The following is a 23,299-nucleotide window of genomic DNA, read 5'->3' as shown; positions in this document are numbered from 1 at the left end:
GGATAGGACACGGAGGGCCTGCCAGATCACCTGCCTTCTTGACGTCTACCTATGGGGCCATTTGAAACATATTGTTTATTCAACTCAACATTGAGGATCTCAACATTGAGAATCCAAAATGAATTTCAAGAAATTAGCAATACTCCCAGAATTTCTGAACGGTTAAGACAATCTCTCAGAAAAACTTGTACACCTAATGTTCACTGGATGTTAACTACACCTAATGTTCTACAATAATTAATGTAAGATTATCACAGGTAGTTGTTTTATTTTTTAATTATTAGGTCTATTATTGTGAAAAAATTATTACTTAATTTAATATTAATTTACAATACTAGAATTAACAATAAATATAAACAATATTTAATCGAACTGAACATAGAGTGGAGGACATGAAAACAGACACAAAATTACATCAATTTTGTCATAACTCGGCTATTTGTTAACAGATTTTATAAAATGTCATTTGTTCAAAATAAAGGGCTTAATATTTTAGCAAAAAACATAAATTTTGAAAAAATTAATATTTATGGAGATATAACGGATTAAAAAATAAACATGGCCGCCATTTTGTAATTTGCAAAGGTATTTAATTCCTAATTTTAAGGCTTTATTACCAAGATGCTTACCAAATATTAGTGTGATTCCTCTATCTGAACTTGAGATATAAATTTTTACAACAATAACAAAATGGCTGACAGGGGGAGAACGAAGGAGAAATCGCCATTTTTCCTAAGGATACTTTTTGTTTAATTTTACAAGCAGAATCTGAAAAAGTAAAGCCAACCCACCATTTTAGAAAAACCCAATATAAATAACCTAAGAACTATACACAACTACAATATAAAAAAAAAAATTAAAAAAGAATATGATTTTACTTAAGAGTAATAAAACATGAAGTTCATTTCTTGGAAAACAATTATAAATTAAATTATTATAAAAAAAAGACGCATTTGATATAATGATTCACTGCAATAAGTTAATATTATTTACAATTAAAAGTACAAGTACTCTTAAAAAAGGCTACATCTATTTGAATTCCATTTTTAATAAAAAAAAATAATAAAGTGACTGGATTATTAGTTAATAGGTAATGTTTAATTAAAAACTAATAATTTTAAAGCTAACAATTAAAATAGTAATGAATAGAGTAACAATCAATATATTCTTTCCAAAATGTATACAGAACTTTACAATTACATAATAACATAAAAAATGTACAATCTGATGTCCTTAAGGGCACTTTGTTTCCTGCTAATTTATCAGTCAAGATCTGACTAATATGCATTACCTAAATAATTTAAAAAATAAAACGTTAGCTGAAACTAGACCTAAAAAAAGAGAAAAAAATTGTGCCGTGGAATAAGTAACATCTCTGTAAACAATAGATGTAATTTTCATTCAATGTATAACTGTCAAATAGAATGTAAAAAAAAATTTTACTTTTATAAAACTTCATTCATATTTTAAAGATTAATTTTCACTAAAATTTGATCATTAACAACCAAATTAACTTGTGCATTCATAAAGTTAAATAGGTAAAATAAAAAATATTATCATAAATTCATTAACTACTTGATAAAAACCAGTACAGTAATGGTAAAAATATAGTAAATAATCTATTAGACTAAAATATTAATTTTTTACAATAAACTAACCAAAATGAAACGACAAGACTCATAACACTTTCCAGTTTCTTTTTAGATTACCTTTAGTAATCGGTACGGTACTGCTGTTTCTCTCTATGGCATCAACTTATGTTACTCCTGGCAGTTTTCTTGAGTTAGGAACATATTTAATCAGAATGTGATGGAAAATTACTCAAAATCTAAATAGTGTAGCGTACCCATTTAGTGTACTGATTTTGAATATTTGCATATTTCACAGTGTTTAAAGTGTTTAGACACTTTTTTTTTTATGTAGATAGACTATTAGGTGGTTGCTTTTAATCACATATCCATCAACATCAACAACAACCAGATATTTTTCTACACACACAAAAAAGGACCATATCTTAAAAATACTTGAATATTATAAAATATACAAAAAAAAACCCAACCACAATATAATAAATGATCAGATACATTTTAGATCTTGCTCACTTTTCAACCAAATTCTAAGTCAGACAAAAATGCCAGCAATTATCCCTGAATGAGAAACAACAACACCAGTCACTGATAACCCACACAAAAGCAACCAAAAATATTTTTATGCAAATTTTTGAATGCACTAAAAAGTCTTTATTCACTTTGCCTTTACAGAAAGTAATAGTTTTGTATATCTGTTTTTAAATTTGTTGCAGAAACTGTGTTACATATAATAAAAGATTAAATTCTTTATTTAACTTAGTTCACCAACTGAACAGACGGTTTCAGAGATTTATACTTTAATTATAGCAAATTCTCAATTAAGTGACTGTGGATATTACTGCGGCTTTAATATTTGCAGTTAGTGAAGTTTGCAGTCTGAATGGTTATTACTCCCTCTCACAAATTATTTTATTTGCATTTTCAGTAAAATAAGAATTTTTTTAACGGTGCTGACTTAGAATGTTTATTTATTAAAGCTAACACCTAACAGCAATGAAATAATTAAGAAAGTAATAATTAATTAGTAATGAATGAAATGAATCTTTAAATATTATAGGAAATACATAAATTTTTTTTGTGCATCTTATAACATAACTGATAATAAATCAAAGAGAATAAAATAAACCAACAAATACAATTAATTATAATTAAATTTTAAGTTTATTAATGTAAAATTTTAGGGGTTAGAATTTAAAATTTAGGGGTCTTTCTTTGCACACTAACAGATAGCAAACCAATATTAACCAATGTTCTACATACAATTTAAAAAAAAAGAATTATAAGCCTCATATAAATCATGTCACTAATAAAAATATATGGATAAATAAATTTTCATCATTTTATTCAAATAAGAATTTAAAAGATTCTGGAATAAATTGACTATTTGGTCACCTGAAAGTTGCAGTATTTCACAAATTTTTTTTTTAAATAAATGAATCTGTGTTGCAAATTTATGATATTTATATCTTCTGTTAAAGAACAATTTAGATTCGGAGTAACAGTACAAGGTGAAAAGATAAAGATGCTACGATTTGCTGATGATATAGTAATTCTAGCCGAGAGTAAAAAGGATTTAGAAGAAACAATGAACGGCATAGATGAAGTCCTACGCAAGAACTATCGCATGAAAATAAACAAGAACAAAACAAAAGTAATGAAATGTAGTAGAAATAACAAAGATGGACCGCTGAATGTGAAAATAGGAGGAGAAAAGATTATGGAGGTAGAAGAATTTTGTTATTTGGGAAGTAAAATTACTAAAGATGGACGAAGCAGGAGCGATATAAAATGCCGAATAGCACAAGCTAAACGAGCCTTCAGTAAGAAATATAATTTGTTTACATCAAAAATTAATTTAAATGTCAGGAAAAGATTTTTGAAAGTGTATGTTTGGAGTGTCGCTTTATATGGAAGTGAAACTTGGACAATCGGAGTATCTGAGAAGAAAAGATTAGAAGCTTTTGAAATGTGGTGCTATAGGAGAATGTTAAAAATCAGATGGGTGGATAAAGTGACAAATGAAGAGGTATTGCGGCAAATATATGAAGAAAGAAGCATTTGGAAAAATATAGTTAAAAGAAGAGACAGACTTATAGGCCACATATTAAGGCATCATGGAATAGTCGCTTTAATATTGGAAGGACAGGTAGAAGGGAAAAATTGTGTAGGCGGGCCACGTTTGGAGTATGTAAAACAAATTGTTGGGGATGTAGGATGTAGAGGGTATACTGAAATGAAACGACTAGCACTAGATAGGGAATCTTGGAGAGCTGCATCAAACCAGTCAAATGACTGAAGACAAAAAAAAAAAAAAATCTTCTGATATATATATATATATATATATATATATTTATCTAAGTATTACATTAAATGAGATGTATTATGCGTTTAATGTTTTGAAATGAAACATTTTCTGCTAAAGTATAATCACACAGCTTTGAACAATGTGTTTAAATAAATACAACAAATGCAAATCCTCTTTGTGCATACATCTGTATTAACAAAAACAGAATGAAGTACTTTAGTACAACTGAACAATATCACGAATATATAATAAACTAATTGGAATGCTACAGAAATTTATTACAGAATTTAAAAACTTGTTTATTTTAATTGCAAAGTAACAAACTCAAATACTAAAATAAAAAAGATCATCTATAGTAATATTTATATTAAATATAAAAGCACAACAAAAATTAATAAATGCACGATAATAAATGAAAATATTATGATTTATAACAATTAGAACTAATCGAAATAAATACATTACGCGTGTATATATATATATATATTAACCTGAGAATTACAATTAATTCTGTTTTAAATAAATAATTACACAGATAATATATCATATAATTTACTACATAAAATTTAAAAAATATAACTTAAGTATTTTTTAAAAAATTGTTAAGATTTAAATAATTACAGCGACTAATAGTATATGTGAAGTAGAAAACACAGATTCAAAACTTATAAAGAAGAAAAAACTCAAGACAAAATATATATACACACACAAAACAGTAAGGGAAGAGGATTGGTAGTTATTTTGCACTAAGTATAACCTAATGGGGGAAAATCAAAATAAATTTCACAACAATGCATTATATAGCAGGTTGTCTATTAACTCCATAATGGAGTTTCAAGCCATACTAATTTTAAGTAAACTGAAACCCTCTTTCCCAATGTACCAGTAATCACGTTAGTAAATGAAGAGTAACCAAGGGTAGAGATGTAAATGTGTTACTATGTAATTGCAACATAAACGCTAATTTTATAAGAATACCAAAACTATTTTATGAGAATAAAAGCATTGATACCAGAAACAATAGCTAGAAAGTTTAAGTAGAACACGATGAAGAAAAAAAAAACAGGAAGAAAAAAACAAAAAACTCTCTACATAATAATTTAATTTTATATTAAATCACATATATGTTACCCCAACTAAGCTGTTGCTTCTAAAAAAAAATTGCATAGGTTGATGGCAGTAGACAATTAATTTGAATTTGAATTACTGTAAATTAAAATAATTCATAATAATAGTTTAATTTTAATTTAAAAAAGCAAAACAGTATTAAAAAAAAATTACAGCACTACAACTCTTAAATAAATATGCTTAGTTAATCGTCTAATATAAAAATTAAATATCTTCTTGCAATATAAACTATCGTTATAGTTACTTCAATGGTTCAAAATATATACTGAAGAAAGATATTCTGGCTAGAAAGAATTATGAGCTGTAATTATTTTACACGCGCGCGCGCACTGCAACACAAACATACAAGATATATTTACTTTTTTTTGTATGCTAAACAAAACATTTTAAATGTAATAACTGTATTATATTCATACAGTCAATGTTAATTTGCTTTCGGTTAAACGATGTATGATACTGTCCAAACAAAAATATTTTCAATTTAAATTATTATATTCCTTTCTTTTTAATCACCTTCATATCCATAAATAAACTGTATTTTTTTCAATAAAATTAATTTCAAAACGATCACACACTTCATTCTCATAAACCTAACCTAAAAAATATACATGTAATTTTATAACCTAACCTATCTTAATACAAATTTTTTTAAATGAATCAAGATTACTGAATGAATCAAGTCTACTGCATACAGTAGACTCAGTAATTGTTTCATATCATAATATGAAACAAAAATAAATATCCAAATACATAATATTACAGCAAAAAATACTCAGCATGATAGATATAAAATTTTTTCGTTAAGAATTTTTTAAGAGCATTGCAATGTTTGATTTCTTACAAAATACTACTTTTAATACAAAACCCACAAACATAAAAAAAAATATTTGTACAGTAGTAAATAAAAATAACATATATTTTTCAGTATAACTTGTGCAATGAAATGTTAGAAAAAAATCATGAAAAATTATTTTTATTAGAATAATTAAAACATCTACATAACATAAATATAAACTACAAATAGTATATTAAAAACAAAAACAATACCTAGATAAAATATAATATAAAATTCACTTCAACAATAATGAAAGAAGTAATTAATAAATGAAAACAAATCTTCATAAAATATATACAATTCTAAATGACATTAATATAGACTATAATTTAGCACTATGATGTAAAGATTTCCAAGAATATTAATTTAAACAAACTTCTAAAAATTGATAAAAGATAAAATAACACAGACTAAGGGTAGACATACAAACACCATATCTATGAAATAGGAAAGAACATTACCCAAAAAAATAAAACAGCCTAAATAAGTAAAAGGAAAAAAAGATCAAATAATGCAACAACATCTTATGCAATATTAAAAATAATTTAAAAATGACAAAACACAGCATTTAAAAATAATATAGTTGGATAATAAAACAATATTATAAAAAGCTACAAAAAAAAAATTATCTCATTAATTTGATGAATAGAGATGCAAAAAAATCAAAACAATACAACATGCTGAAATGATAACATCAACAGTAAAATATCTTATTGCAAAATGAATCATTTACTTTTAATCTAAGAATTATCACACCATAAAATTATTAATATTATTAATCACTAATCCAAAGGAATATAGAAAATACAAATACTTCATTTTTAAGTGTAATAAATGCATTTTATTACCATTTATTCATATGGGTTTAACAATTTTTAAAACTTAAGTAAATCTGTTAAAAATGTTCTCAAAACACAGAACAGAGGCTTATATAAATTACAAGCAGAATAAGGTACAATGTTATAAGGCAACAGTATGAAAAAATGTTACAAGGCAACAATATTAAGACAGATCATAGGAGTTAAAGTAGTAATTTATGGAAGCACCTTCTGTACAGCAATAATAAGGTAATATGGACAAACAAAAAAATATACTGTATACGAAATATTTGCACGCAAAAAAGAGGCTGTTTTCGATTCATATTTTATAAAAAAAGAGAAAAAATCAACCAGGGAGATTATGCAGAACTGTGGTTAGTAATAACAAATGGTAGAACATATTTTTTTTACACAAAAATATTTCACTGCAATCAGTGAAATTAAACTTAGATTATTAAGTACCAATAATTTGCATACTACTTTTGAGTTTTAGCAATCTACATGAATCTTTTGGTTTACATCATCTAGCTGTAAAGATTGATAGCTTGAAATACTTAATTTGAAAAGAGTTGATGTCATATCAAATAGAATAATACAAATTATATATTCATTTTTAAAAAATAATTTCAAATTCATGTAATAAAATCATTAGTAAGAAAAAATGAGAGCTGTTTAGATGGCATAAAAATAAAGTTCTCCATAAACACTAAATTAATTTATTATCAACAGTTAATATCTGGTTAGTTTTTAATTATGGGTTCCTAGATTTTTATATAAATATATATGTAGATTAAAACATTTGATAAAACTAATACATCACCTAAAATATGGCTGTGATGTAAATATTTATTAATAGTATAACGAAGTTTTAAAAAGTTTAAAAGTAAAAAGCTCAAAAAGGCACTTTAATAATAATTATAACGTAGCAGCTGAAAAAAACTTTGAACACTGGTGATATTACAAGTTATTTAGAAATTAAAAAGAAATGTTGCATTTTTAAGAGCATTATTAGATTAAAACTATTTGTTAATAAATATGTACATCATAATTAAGAATTAATATACAATAAAGTATGATTATATATATATAAAACTTATTATAATCTAAACTGAATGACTATTTACGCACGGAAAACTATAAAAAGTTGTATATGCTGACTAAAAAATATGTTTGATCTGATAAAAAAAGGGGTCAATTAACTTTATACCCTTTGTTACTCATAGGAAAATATTTTATCTGTTTGATGCTAGTATTTTATAAATAAATATTAAGAAAGCACATCAAATAAATAAATATGAATAAATAAGCTTTCATAATAAGGTATTAGAACTGAATAAATAATAAATAATTAGAAAAATGACTTTTAATAATATAAAGATTAAAATCAATCATCAAATTATAATTTTCAGTTAATGTTAATAATATCCCAAAGTGGCATAATTCTTGATAATATAATTCCATTAATTTCAAATTAATGTATCAAGTAATAAGTGTATTAATTTGCATCTACTGCTTTAATAAATTACAATTCAGCAAAAAGATACTTTTTAATGATGGGCAAATAATAAATTACGTAAAAAAAATAAAAAGAAAAAAATAAGGGCATGCATCGAATCTATGACAGCTGATCGGCATGACGTGCTCATGCTAGCATGCCTTATAAGATGCGACATTGTGTGACACGAGACGGAGTATTTTGACTCTCAGGGACCCTACATTCGAGCGCTGTGTCACAGTAGCGGTGGTATTCGTCGTGGGTGAGGGTGGTACCTGTCCGATGCCAAGGGTTACGTCGCCCCTTTGGTGACTCAATATGTTGTCTCTCCACATTCCCTCCACATTCATCTTCATCCTCATCATCATCATCGTCGTCATCATCCGTCTGAAAAACACACAAAATGATAAGATTTTTTTTTTAATTTTACTTCACAAAAATTGAGAAAAATAAAACTATTTGATCAAATTAAAAAAAAAAAAAAACAGTAGAACATGTTGTTTTTATTAAATGACATAATAACTAAATGAGATAGCAAATATAAATAAAAAAAAAACACAAGCAATACAATGATACAAAACAATCAACCAACACCTAGAATTGAAAAAAATTAAAAATTGAACTCCTAATTCAAAAAATATTCAAATAACATAATTAAAAATGATTATAAGGTTCTAATACCAGTACACAAAAATCTTTTTTAAGTAATTTATCCCATAATATCCAACAATTACCAAATTCTAGGAGAAAAAACTAATTTAATAAACTTTATTATCAACCAAAAATATATTTTCACGCATCATATATACCAACTGCAAAATAATTAGGTATGAGAATTTATTTTTAACTGATATCAAACCTTATTCCATTCATTAGTTCTTTCCTTCTAGGGTTTGATTAATTAGTGGTAATCTTTAAAAACAAGGGATAAAATGTACATAACTCCATGTTACTATTGTATGTTAAATATTATATAAATTAACATTTTATTTTTTATTCTTCCCATATTTCTATGAAATTTCCAGAATTTACTTCACAGAAAAGATTTGCAGGAAACAAATTCACTATTTACCTAAACATGTAAATTTTAACATATATATATATATATAATATACAGGTATATCATGAAGTTCTTCTGGGACTTCCATAAATATTTACTAGTGAAAATAATGGAAAAAGTTCATATGTCCTAAAATGCTTTGTTTGGAGGTTACGGCTAGTGAAAGATTACGCTTGGATTTCAGCTACTCTGGTGAAATGAAGTTATACTAACATTTTTAAGGCACTGAAATAACTAGAAGAATTAGTGATTTCTTAAGGTGTTGATCCGAAAAATTGAATAAAATAGGTCTCAGAACCATACCAGTAGTTTTTGAGAAATCTAGAGTGAAAACCAATAAACTGGAGTAAAGAACACTGTTTTTTTATGTTTGACACAATAACTCAGTTAAATGAGCAATAAACACACAAAACCTTTAAAAAACCTTGTAGAGAAAATCTTGAAAGATAAGTTGAATAAAATAAAAAAAAATTACAAAAATTCGAATTTTACTTAGAAACAGTGCGTTACTACATTTGTCAGAAAAGTACTTATTTAATGTAAACAAAAACCAAATTCTTTTTGATGATGTGAAAAATATATGAAGAAAATTTACTGTTAAAAAATTGAAAAAACTGGAAATTGTACAAAAATTGTAAAATAAAAATAAATAAATAAAATTAAGTAGATAATTTCTTTTTAATAAACAGAAATACAACAAATTATTTGAAAAATTATTATTTTAAAGTTGTCAATAAAATAAAAACAGCTGATCAACAATGCGCAATACTGTATGTGTTTAAATCATTCTGTAAGGTACACTAAGTATATCGGTAACTGTGCTGTGGTTAGCGAAGGTTTTCTGTTAACTTTAGTTTGAACGTGATCGGTCTGTCGTACTTATTTACAACAATGGAATACGCTGACATGGTATTCATTTTGAATAGGTGTAACGGTAATTCTACAACTACTGCAGTAGAAATACTTTTTCCGAATCTCAGAATTTCACATCCTAAAACAATTAGGGCAGCTTTTCGCAATCTTCGGAAAACAGGTTCACTACCTAGTATTCGTACCAGCTACGATCCGTCCAACATGACGCTGATATTGATGAAATTATTATCGACGCAATTCGGGCAATCCAGCGTAATACATGATGTCTTTCTAAGCGGATCGGAGTCTCGCATTCGGTAGTTTGGAGGGCACTTAAAATAAGTTTCATCCTTATCATAAACAGCCAGTTCTACACCCAGGAGACGATCCGCTTCGCTTGGAGTTCTGCAACTGGTGTAATACAAATCGACAACTCTACAAGTATGTTTTGTTTACCGAGGCTACTTTCACTCGAGATGGCATCAACAATAAACAATAAGCATACATAGGCGAAGAAACTCCTCATGAAACGGTGGACGGCAATTTTCAAAATCGATTTAGCGCCAATGTATGGGTGTGGTCTTCTTCATAATCAGCTGTTTGGATCATTCATATTACCTGGCCACTTAAATGCTGAGGTCTACTTGCATTTTCTTCATGAATTTGCCGCAGCTGCTTGAAGACGTTCCCCTCTAGTGCTGAGACGCAAAGTATACTTCCAGCACGATGGCGCACCTCCCCATTTTCTTGTGCCGTTTCCAATCGCTTAAATTATTTCCCCGAGAAATGGATCGGTCTTGGAGGTCCACATTCCTGGCCACTAAGCTCACCTGATGCAACACCTTTAGATTTTTGCGTCTGGGGTTGAATGAAAAATATTGTACACAAAACAGAACACATTCTCGTGAGGAATTAATTGTGCGTATTATGGATGCGGCTGAGCAGTTTAATGACAGCCCTGAAGAACTAAAAAGAGCAACAAAAGCAGTGCAGAAACGTGCCAAGAAATATGTTGAAAATGGCGGGGTTATTTTCAACATTTATTATAAACTGGTACATATAATGTACTTTGGTCTAGTGTACTGTTTCTAAACAAAATTTTATGACATGTTCATACGAACTTTTTCCATTATTTTCACTATTAGAATAGGTTATGAAAGTCCTGGGAGAACTTCGTGATACACTCTGTATGCATTATGTACGAGAAAACTAGTTATGAAGTATATCTATGAGTAATATTAACCTATACTATTAATACTAAACCTGAATTTAAGTTTGTGAAAAACATGAACTGATTTTCAAACATTCGTCAAACTTTGTTTTGGAGCGATAGCGACTCTGACTTTAATTCGTAATGTTCCGGATTCAAATCCCGGTTAGAATAGACATTTTCTATAGGTTATGATTAACATTTAAAATCATTTCAAGTGATTTTTTTTTTTTAATTACTTCTCGTCCCAAAACTATAAGTCTTTAAACTCTAAGATTATTTATTAATATAGTAGTGCGAAAAAAGTACGTTGAAAGCTCTCCTGTAGGAGCTCAAACAATAAGTAAATTTTCAAGAAAGTTTTGAAATAAAATTAAATAAACGGAAAATTTAATCTAATTAAAAACAGTAATCATTTATTAAATAAATGTATATAAATGTTAAAAATGTCAAATCTTAGTAAAACATTCGGCATAAGAACCAAATCGTGCATTGTAATTGCATTTATGAATGACCGTAATTTACGGTTAAGCTAAAATCTGGTATGGTATGGAGTATGACGTAGTTTCTGACGTAAGCAAAGGTTATTGATATGTAGAATAGAATGAATTCCGAAATGTTCACGAAGAGGAGAAAAACGGGAGAAAGTGATTGGATAGCGGCAGGGCCTGCGCCTAGGTCAACACTCTGTAGTACCGTGACCAATCTCACCAGTTTCTGCTTCTCCTTTCATAGCCTGTAGGTTCTATACGCATTACGGCTGGCAAAGATAAGTGATATTTAGATTATATTTTGAGATTTTATTAAAGTAATGAAGAAATGTTTGAGTTTTCCTATTCAAATTACAAAAATAAATACCCATTATCTTTATCAATATATTACATATTTTGGTAACACGAAACAACTCGTGGATTTTTTTTTTTTTACTTGGATCTAATCTCATAAAATTAATCCCAGAGAACAACTGAGTAAAATTACATTTCTTCAGTATACTAAAACAAGACTGCACAGTATAATAGACATGTTCAACAAAATAAACTTTTTAGGAAAAATTATAATAGTAGATTTTAAAAAAATAAATAAATTAATAAGTAATGCGATTTTTAACATATATATTTATGATATTAAGAATTTTATGAGAGTAAATTAGAAAAAAAAGCTGCGTCTGAAAAATCATAAATGATTTCGTTGATTAGTCAAAAACAAATTAGAAAAAACAGCAATATTTACATACGTTTTCTAGGAGATTCAAGTCTTATTAAAATTATTATAAACAGTACAAAGAAATGTACGTATTAAAACAAAAGAGTAGATTTTAAACTTTTTTTTTTTTGTTCTGACTGCAAAGTAATTCGAAATATTCTTAAATAATGTGCGGTATAAAACGGCCTAAGAATATTATTCATACGACACCATATTTAACAAATTCAAAATATTGTATAAAATGTATACATATATATACATAGTCGCAACCACAATATCAATTTGATATCTTCATTTGTCACCGAAAAATTGAAAAAAAAATGCATACATATATGTGTGTGTATATACACACACACACCACACATAGTCGCAACCACAATATCAAGTTGATATCTTCATTTGTCGCTGAAAAATTAAAAAAATACATACATACATACATACATAAATATATATATATATATATATAGTCGCAACCACAATATCAAGTTGATATCTTCAATTGTCACCAAAAAATTAAAAAATAGCCGAATTTCAAAAAAAAAAAACTGAAAAATTCATTTTAACCCTTTAAACTTGGAATTTCAAAAAATCTAGAAATTGGTTTTTAGATATTCATATGAAGATTACACATACCAAAAACCAAATAGATATCTACATTAGTTACCACGAAATTCAAAAAGTAGTAAATTTCATTGTTACTCCATTTTAATCCTTTAAAATCGAAATTTCAAAAATCCTTGTTTGTGTGTACATACACTGTAAGGAGAATGTGAATACAAATTTTTATCAATTTATTTAAGTAGATCTTACTGGGCTTTGTTTATGAATGATTTATGACATGTTATGTTATATATATATAGCGCTCCCTCGTAGCGGCTTCGCCCGCGATATCAATGCGGCTTCAACGGCAAAATTTTTTAATAGCAAACTTATTTATTAATTTATAAATGAAAATTATTTAATTAAGTATATTGATTTTTGATTTTGATTTGGTCCTGATATAAAACAGTAAATTACATTTTTAATAAGAATATAAAAGGAACACAAGATAAATATCGAATTGTTGCCCAACGCTTAAAATATATATGGCCCTGATAAGAGCCGATTTAGAATTAGCACGGAAAAGTTCACCACTGCGGTAAACCTCGAATGCAAACGGTAACTACCTACCAGCGCACACAATCCACCACAAGTCGAATCTTTAGACATTTGAACGAAATATTCATTGCAGGTCGAATACTTGTGACCCCAATTATTTTCCGTTATAGTTGAGAATTCCTTCCAATTTTCTACCGCGTGTGATACAATTACTTCCCGCACTTCGGTCGCCAATAGCTGTGTATAGTACACGAGATGAGAAAGATCGAAAAAGACACGCATCATCTTCAGTGGGTAGAATTGTGAGGTAACAGTTCTCCACTATTTAAATATTCTATGCGAAATTTTGTCCATTAAATTAATTAGCTAATTAATTCTGATGCATTTCTAGCAACCCGTCGCGACTGTTATTTATGTTTTTGTTTTTTTTTATTTTTTGAGTTTTACAGCTCAATTACTGTGGTCATTAGTTCGATGGAATTTGTAGCGTATGAAAAATGCCATGCCTGACCGGGATTTGAATCCGGGATCTCCGGATGAAAGGCCGAGCTGTTCCACTCCACCATGGAGATCGCCTATTTGGTTACTGCGTTTCCCGTTGCGGTCAGGAGTTATTTACCCGGTCATTTATCCGCTTCGCTCGCCCTTGCCGTCTAGCCAGAGGGCTCTGCCAGTAGGACTCCGCTGTGTTTATTAAAATCTTCCTTGCGAAAATAATAATGATAAATAAATATTAAAGCCTGTTCAATTTATAAAAAATATCAGTGTACTGTAATTTCTTCAGAGCAACAGTTTGGTCAGTACAGGAACCGAAACTCTGAGTGATCTAAGAAAATGGATTTCTAAACAGTGGACCTCCATCTTAAAAATATTAGTTATAACTGGTTACCCGTATTTACTACGGGTAAAAATGTATTTTGCCCGGTTGTTAGCGTTACCCGACAAACACAATTAGGAGATGACCGTACTTCGTTTCTCTTTTTTTTACTTTTATTTTGTTTTCTAGTCAAGTAACTGCAGGCAGGTGCAGCCAGTCGCGTCGCAAATACAGTAACAGTGGCTGTGTTGGTTGAGCCACCGGCCGTACACCGTCGCACCCCTTAAAAAATCGAAATTCATAAAACCCGATGGTGTTTAGATATTTATCTGAAGAGTATTTGTAAGTACCAATCTAGTGGAGATATCCCGTTTAGTTGTAGTCAGAAATGGGGAAAATTTGTAATTATTGTTCAAATGTTTCTTACCTTTCTTCACCCCTTTCAAGGTCGAATTTCTTAAAATCTCAAAATTGCTTTTTGATATTTAAATAAAAATTACACACCAAAAATCAAGTTGATATCCTCATTTGTTACCGGGAAATAAAAAAAAATAAAAGGCGAGAATAAAAAAAAAAACAAATACATTTTAACCCTTTAAACATGGAATTTCAAAAAAATCCTTTTTTAGTGTGCACTTACAACGTAAGAATATGTATGCAAATTTTCATCAATTTATCTTCAGTAGTTTTTGCTGAACGTTGATGAATCAGTCAGTCAGAACAAGTTGCTATGTAGGTACAGATATATTTATATATATACGCGCGCGGGCATATATAAATCTAAACTCTTTTTTTTATACATAAAAATTTTACAACCGAAATACCTTTCTTTAAACAAGACAGAAAGTTGTACTGCACGCCAAATTTCTAACTGAACGGCTCGTTCGGTCTCTCCTATTCAACAGTGCAATTAACGTTTTACTACGTTGAATTCAACAGTTATACTTAATAAAATACAACAAAAAAATGATTGTAACATATACAATAACCTACAAATAACCGTCTAATTGAACGGTTTATAATTCAATTGAATACGTTCTTATGTCACACGTTTATCGAGTGAGGCTGCTTCTTTAGAAACCTCGTACCGTTTTCGAGCGGCTACTTAATCCCTGTAGAAAAATTATTTTGGAGCAACGTCTCTTTAAACTGGTCAACACAAAATCTTTTATCTGTAATTTTTGTCCATTTTATTAACTTACGACATTCTCATGCAATATATTCAAATCCTACATCCATATGACTTTCTTAAATTACATTCCGTTGACATTTCCATAAAACTTCAACTTTTATCTTTTACATTTCCACTTTTAGAGATCGTCTCCTTCCAATTCGTAAAAATTCTCCATCTTCCGAAACATGTTTAGTAAATACACCCAAGAAGGGGACTTAAGATTTCTTTTCAGTCGAGTTGTTTGTCTAATAGCAGGGTTCCTCTGAAGGTAGATCGTCTTTTTCCTTTTCCTTTATATCGTTTTTCCATTGTTTATTCTGAGGGCAAAAATCTGATTCTACTACGGTATTCCAAGATCACTGTAAAGCCAATGCACGCTTGACGTTATCTGGGTGGGAGAGTTGTCTGTGAACAGACTCGGAGAATTCCCATTTCCAATCTCGTAGCTACACGATAACGTTAATGGTTGAAGTACCTATCAATTGAAACTGCACCTCCTGAAACACGTATTATCTACACCTAGAATGAAATTATTCAGTCAAAAAATAGATTTATTTTTTTTATCCAAGTTTATCTTCACGATAATCCATAATGAAACAGAAATGGTGTGGAAGTATCACTCAATATAAGAATAAAAACTTCATGTTTATATGGCTAAAATTACTTGCCATACAAAGTAGAAAAAAATCCGCATTAAAATTCCTCTAAATCAGAATAATTTTAACCACAAATGGAACTACAAAATCTAATATGTTAATCCGTAAAACTACGGAGCTGATGTGTTTAAACAAACACATTTGTGTTTGTGTTTAAACAAGCTGATGTGTTTGTTTAAACACATCAGCTTGATTTAACTTTCATTTAATTCGTCGTTCGAACGGTTTAATTCTTAAATAAACCCTTGTTTGATTTACTACTCCTTTGTACTACGTGTTAAACGCTTCACTGAACTCGTGTTAATTACATCTCTCTTCACTCAATTAACCGTTGAATACTGATCATATTTCAAGATTTTCTTATTTAGGCGCCGAAATTTACATCTATTTTAGCCATGTACTTTTACCTAAAAGTACATTCTATCGATTCAATTCTTTTACAGGGATATTAAACTGAATTCACATAGACAGTGAACAATCTTTTAGGACAAAAACTTAAATTAACTTCTCATACAATATATTCAAATCTTTCATCTTTATTACTCTCTTAAATTCCATTCCGTTGACATTTCCATAAAACTTCAAAAAGTTCAAAAAAAAATTGTAAATTTTACTCATATATTCAAAAGAAACCAACTAATACTATCTTTTAGCTTATGGTGTTTAAAAATAAGGAGATCCCAGAAGCACAGACAGAGAAAATCCTAATTCTTAACGGAAATCAAGCCTTCCATATTTAATTGCATGCAAAGAAAAAATAGCCGAGATAAAAATAAATTCAAATGAAAATTTTCTAGTAACTAATCACTGAAAAAATGTGATTGTAAATAATTGTTATTTGTTATGAAAAACATGAATGACTCATTAATCTATATCAACTTGCTACACCTTAATTAACAGGAACGGGTAATACATAATGGAATATCACAAACATCATTAATCAGTTATCAGCTTACAGATATCGTATCAGTTACACGCAGAATTATTCGTTCACGTAAAGCTTAGTTATACGAAAGCTATTTTCATATATTAACTTGGTTCATTTTATAACTACCTACGTAACTCATTCCAGTAATTAAATACGTACTGTTTATATGGTAATTCAATAGGTAACATATTTACACATACAGGTAAATATATTATTCATAAGAACCTATTGATAAATAACATGAGTAAACAGGAGGCCTGATTAAAAAAATCCATTTATGAAAAATTTAATTTCAATAAATAGATAGTATAATATTAATAAATACTAAATATAAATGATAATGATTTATTAAAACAGATACAATTAAATTATGTTAACAAATGGACATATGTGAAAACTTCCAGATAGATTTAAAGTTCAAATTCATACATTGAAATAAAGGTTAGCACGTGAAAATAATGGAATGGCTTTTCCTCAGGATTCATATGAATTAAAACTTAAAAACACATTAATATTAGCAAATTAGACCTTTTAAGAATTATCGGTATAAGTATGCCGGACGGTGGATGCAACGTTTATTATTTATTTATAGCCGTCAGAGCTACGCTAATCGCTGGAGAATTGTTTTTAAATATATACAGATCTATATGTAATTTTATTTTATACATCAACTATTTAATTTGTCATAGCCAAAAATATAAAATCAGTACGCTGTTACCTAGATAAATGGAGATCTCATCCACTATGGTATAAAATATTCGATCTATGGGGAACCGATTTATTGCAACTTCCCGTCAAATGATTTCTGACATCATTCTTACTTCACATACTTTTGTTTTCAATACTTCTCACCAAGAAATGGCTTAGGAGTAGTGGCGCCAAGTAATACGGCTTAGGACCATAACCAGTATTAGTAAATTTACTTATGAAAATAAAAAAGCCTAACTGCAAGGGAGAAATACAAAAATACATAATAAAAATTAAAAATATACAGAATATACAGAACGCAGTATTAAACTGAAAGCAATGAAGAAAAAGATCGGATAGTGTGATTATAAAAAAACGAAAAACACGAAAATAAAACCAATTTGGAAAATTTTCAGATTAAGCTTGAGACGAGAATTATTTCACAGAACAACAAAGATTCGTTTCGATGTTCAGAAAAATAAAATACCGTAGCAAGACGGATTCATAGAAAGGAAGGATTAAAAGATGAAAACTAATCATCGATTTGCCAAGACACAGACCTAATTAAAAAAGAAAAAAAACTAAATTGTTTTTAATAATTAAACCGTAATATAAATAACTATTAAATTACAAGTAACCTAGATTACAGAGCTCAGAGATGAACAGAATTATGAACAAAGAACAACTGAACTTTCACTTCCTCGTAAAATCAATTAGCATGTGACTTTGTATTGTAACTAACAAATTCGAATGACAAATCAACAAATACTATGACTTCTAATGCTACTCGTACATCCTATGCTAGAATTTTGTACCGCAAGAAACTCTACGATAAGTCACAGAATAATTACAACGATGAAAGAAGTCAATTAATTTCAAAATATAAAAATAATGCAATTAAATTTTGGACAAATAACAATAAAACGATAACAACATAAAACAATAACATAAAACGATAATAGAGTTTAAAATCTTTAATTATATAAAGAGTGTAATTATTCCCAACTCTCTGTGAAACTGTGAGATTTAACTTTATCAACATTCGCATACTTTTACCAAACCGAACATAATTTTTAGTTGATGAATTAATTCGCCACAGGAAGAATCCTGTGGGAATGTGAAGGTGGAATTTTGTAGCGAATTAAAAAACCCATGCCTTCCTTATCTGGATGCGAACCCATGCCCTCAGAATGAAAGGCCGAGACGCTACCACTCCGCCGTGAACACTGGCGGATATTTATTACACGACTACCCAAAAAAGAGTGTAATGTATTTAGGGTATATGTATATAAATATATATATATGAAGAATTTTTGTTCCACCGTAGCAGCTCAATGGCTGAACCGAATTATATATATATATATAAAATGCTTAAGTAAATTTAAAAAATTTGAAGAAAAAAAATTATATTATATACAAAACTGTCATCCGCACGCTTTTTAATTATCCTATATTAAAGAACAATGTTTTTAGGTAGATTTCATAAGAAAGCTACCTATTGTAATGGGTATAATGATTCGACTTCCGGAAAATTTCGATAACTGCCGTAATTTTGCGCCGATCACTTTCAAATTGATACATAAAATATAATGACCCAAAATCTCGATCGAGTTCGTTAATGCGCAAAATCGGACCATGGGGTGGAAATGGGGGGCTTTTTAAAAAAAGTACAAAATATCACTATAACTTTCTTATTAAGTAAAATAAGGAAATTCGTTTAAAGTTCCTACTATTCATTGGATAAGAGCCTAAAACTTAACTAAGTAAAGCTTTTTGATATCACCCCAACCACTGGCCCAGGGGATGGAAAAAATGGGGTCTCGAAGAGAAAAAAATCATACCTCCCTCAATAGGCACAGTATCGAATCGGTTTAAAGTGTTCGTTAGTCCACTAAACATTACCTAAAACTTTTGTCTGAAATAATTTTTGATATGACCAACCCTTACGGCAAGGGATGACCAAAATGTTGCTGGAATTGTAAGAAGATGGGGCTTGTCGTATGCTAAATATTTGTTTCACATACAACCACTGTCGTATTAAGTAAATTGAAGTTTTTCTTAAATTTAAGGTGGAAATCTTTTTTATCCCCTACTTAGTACCGATGATATCTACCTCCAGCTTCAGAAAGGGATTGTTTTTGGCAGTTGTGTTTTTAATTTTCAATACTTATCTCTTGTTTTAATAATAAATATTTAATTTTTAAATAATTATAACACTTTAAAGGTTTAAAAAAAATCTAATGGAACTTATCAAGTTTTTAATAAAATTTTTTCAAAGATCAAAGTTTTTAATAAAAGAAACTTACTTAACAATTTTCAACTTATACTTTTCTTTCACCGACTGAAAATTTTAATTGAAATTCAATTGTTATATGTAATACTTTTATTCATAATCTATGAAGTACATTATATACGGTTTATTCTTTTATTCAGACAAAAATATAGTATAAAAACAAGATAAATTGGATGGCGTCCAAACGGACTATAACTTACGTTTTAACATAATAATTTCCGAAATGCTACTTTTACATAAATTCAAAATCTTTTATGAGTTTTAATCTGTAATTTAGACAATTAAAAGATGCATTAATTAATAATTAATTACTTGCATAAATTACTTACATTATGATTGTATTATTGCAATGAGGACATCATAGCTTTACACTCATTTAATACGTTCCGTATGCAAGTTTCACAATATGAGTGGGTTCATTAACCACAATATTTAAGTTCAATTTTATATATTTTAGTAAATAGATTTTTTATTTAACGTTCAACGGTTAAAAATGATAGTGTTAACAGACATGTTGACAGATATTTTTTACGAATAAGAAAGAGGATGCAAAAGAATAAATAAATAACAAAAAACAACATGTGTACAAATAAAATATATTATTGTTATCTAAACTTTACAAAAAATTAAACAAAATAAATCATTAAAGAGTTGTAAAAAACAGAAAATCGCAAAACCTTACGAACATTATTATTTCGTAAGTTTGTAGTGACCAAATGTTTATTTTACTGCATTGGAATAAAAGTGTAGTCAAACAATAGATGTTTCATAAGCTAGAGTATTAGCGTTTCGGTCTTTCATCCGGAGGTCCCGGGTTCGAATCCCGGTCAGGCATGGCATTTTCACACACGCTACAAATCATTCATCTCATCCTCTGAAGCAATACCTAGCGGTGGACCCGGAGGTTTAGAAATACAAAAGCTAGCATTTGCTGACTTCAAATTCTGACGAATAATTTCAGTTTTAGTTATTAATGGAAAAACCATTATTACCGCTCCGTCACCGTTTATCACTATACCAAACCTCACTTCACATCCTGTTTCTTTACTACTTCATAATAATAAACGAATAAAAATGTATTTAAAAAAAAAAAATTATTATTAATAATAATATACAAATTGCGTTGTTTACAGAACATGAATTAAGTTTATTTGTTAACTTGGATCACCACCATACAGAAAAACTCATTTAATTGAATCATAACCAATAGAAGTGACTCTACTCTATTTACATTTACTTTCATTTTAACTGGGCACTAATAAAAAAACTTAAATGAAGAATTACGATGAATCTTAAAACTACCATTTTGGCTTTATCTAAATTTAATCTAAATTTAATAATTTTTGAAATTAAGTTCGTGTTGGTTTACTTACACCATCATTTTTAAAAAAATATTATATGGGGTGCATTTGCTTCTAAAAAATACAGATGTATAATTAACAGACTAAAGATATTTCATAGAAATATAATAGTCTGGAATAACCATAAAAACAATTAGTATATTCACAAATTTCCATTACTTTAAGTAATTATACAATTATAAGTTCTTTATTTTAATGCAATATTTGCTGAAACAATCCTTTTCTTCCAGTTATTACTTCTAATTCATTACAAGCAGAGGAAACTTTGTTAAAAATGCTTACTAATAAGTTCAAAACACCACTGTCTAAATTTTTGTCTAATGGAATAATAGGGTTAAATGAATACGTAAAAAGAAATCGGAAACCGATGTTTATTTCAGAAGAATTTTTCTAAGAGAAGTTTAAACAATTTTGTAGGGTTGAACTTTAGATAAAATGTACCTCACGATTAAATAAAAATAAAAAAATAAAAGTTTTCTGGAAAAATGGATTACGTTCCCAATTTATATTCCAAAGCGATATACTGCAATTCAATTAAATCAGAATTAATAAATAATCTTTCAACTTTCAGTAAAATCGGTCAAGCTGTTCATGCCAGATGCGCAAACAAATGTAACTGACAGAAAAGAAGATAATCGGATGACTGAGTTTGGTTTTATTATAACTTAAACTAAAACATATCTTGAAAAACGAATATTTTCATCAGTTTACGCACAAGATTTTCATTTTAATTTAAATATGCTATATAAATTTCCTTTCAAATTAGTTCTACCGGAAAGAAGCAATCAAAGTAAGGATTTTAACATATTTTTTAACAAGACTACTGTTTTAAAATCCACCTTACATGAGAATATAGTTAGTTGACTGCAGACTTAATATTACAGCAAAACTAATGAAAACATTTTAATTTATTCAAAACTTTTACACGACGACCTGTCATGTATAATTCACTTCTGAAATTCACAAAACCATTCTGAAGATAACAAGCATTCTATGACAGGCTTACACCAAGGAAAGTGAGGAGCGATTTATTTCTCACTTTCACTAAGCCTTCCACTGACTTCTATAAAAAGCCAAATAAATGTTTCACATTAGCTTCCACCGAAATACAGCTCAAAATTAGTCCTACTAGTGATACCTTCATAATGTTCACTATACGGACTGGTTGTATAATGAACATCATTACTCTTAGAGACAGCAGCTATAAATTATAATCTCTCATTCCATAGGGGCTCAATATGCATGTTTAAGAAAAACAGGGAGAGTTAAGTGTAAAGCAATAAATGTACACATGTTCTTCAAAAAAGAATCTATTACACAAGCCATCTATTCAGAAGGGAAAAAATCTCAATCGCATTCATTCGATTTATTATTGAGCCTATTAAAAATGTCCTATACCTCTCATTGCCATTTAAAGACATAAATTGGGTAACTCACGCCCAAACATTAATATACAAGAATCGTAATGAATATAAAAAAATGCTAATATACGTAGATATAAAATTTAATAAGTGTAAAATAAAAAATAAGACAAGTTAAACAAAAACTAATTACATTCGTAATTTTTTTTTTTTTAAAGTGACTAAATATAATTTTATCCATTAAAGAAAACAAACTACTTCAATCAGACAATATATTTCAACCTATTTTTTTAAGAAGCATGCCGCAATATTTAATGTCCTTGACATTTAAAGAAGTAAATCACAATGAATGCGGTAACTCCCTAATGTGCTTTCCGTCGTAACGAAAGCAGTTAGCAGAGGGGAATAGTACAAATTTACGATCCTTCT

At 28.6% G+C, this 23,299-nt stretch overlaps 1 protein-coding gene across 4 annotated transcripts in view; it reads right to left on the bottom strand.

Annotated features, from left to right (window-relative positions):
* The window catches only part of spir (spire type actin nucleation factor), a 713,663-nt gene that overhangs the window by 45,940 nt on the left and 644,424 nt on the right, over positions 1-23,299 (bottom strand). For 3 of the 4 annotated variants that reach the window (XM_075355415.1, XM_075355416.1, XM_075355418.1), the window contains one exon: positions 8,392-8,557. In XM_075355415.1, the coding sequence (XP_075211530.1) occupies positions 8,392-8,557 (166 nt within the window). The remainder of the gene's footprint in view (positions 1-8,391; positions 8,558-23,299) is intronic. The other variant, XM_075355419.1, reaches the window with a different exon arrangement.

This window comes from Lycorma delicatula, chromosome 2, assembly GCF_047948215.1.
Source record: "Lycorma delicatula isolate Av1 chromosome 2, ASM4794821v1, whole genome shotgun sequence".
Taxonomy (NCBI): domain Eukaryota; kingdom Metazoa; phylum Arthropoda; class Insecta; order Hemiptera; family Fulgoridae; genus Lycorma; species Lycorma delicatula.
The sequence above is the reverse complement of the archived record's forward strand: the minus strand, read 5'-3'. Positions and strand labels throughout refer to the sequence as shown.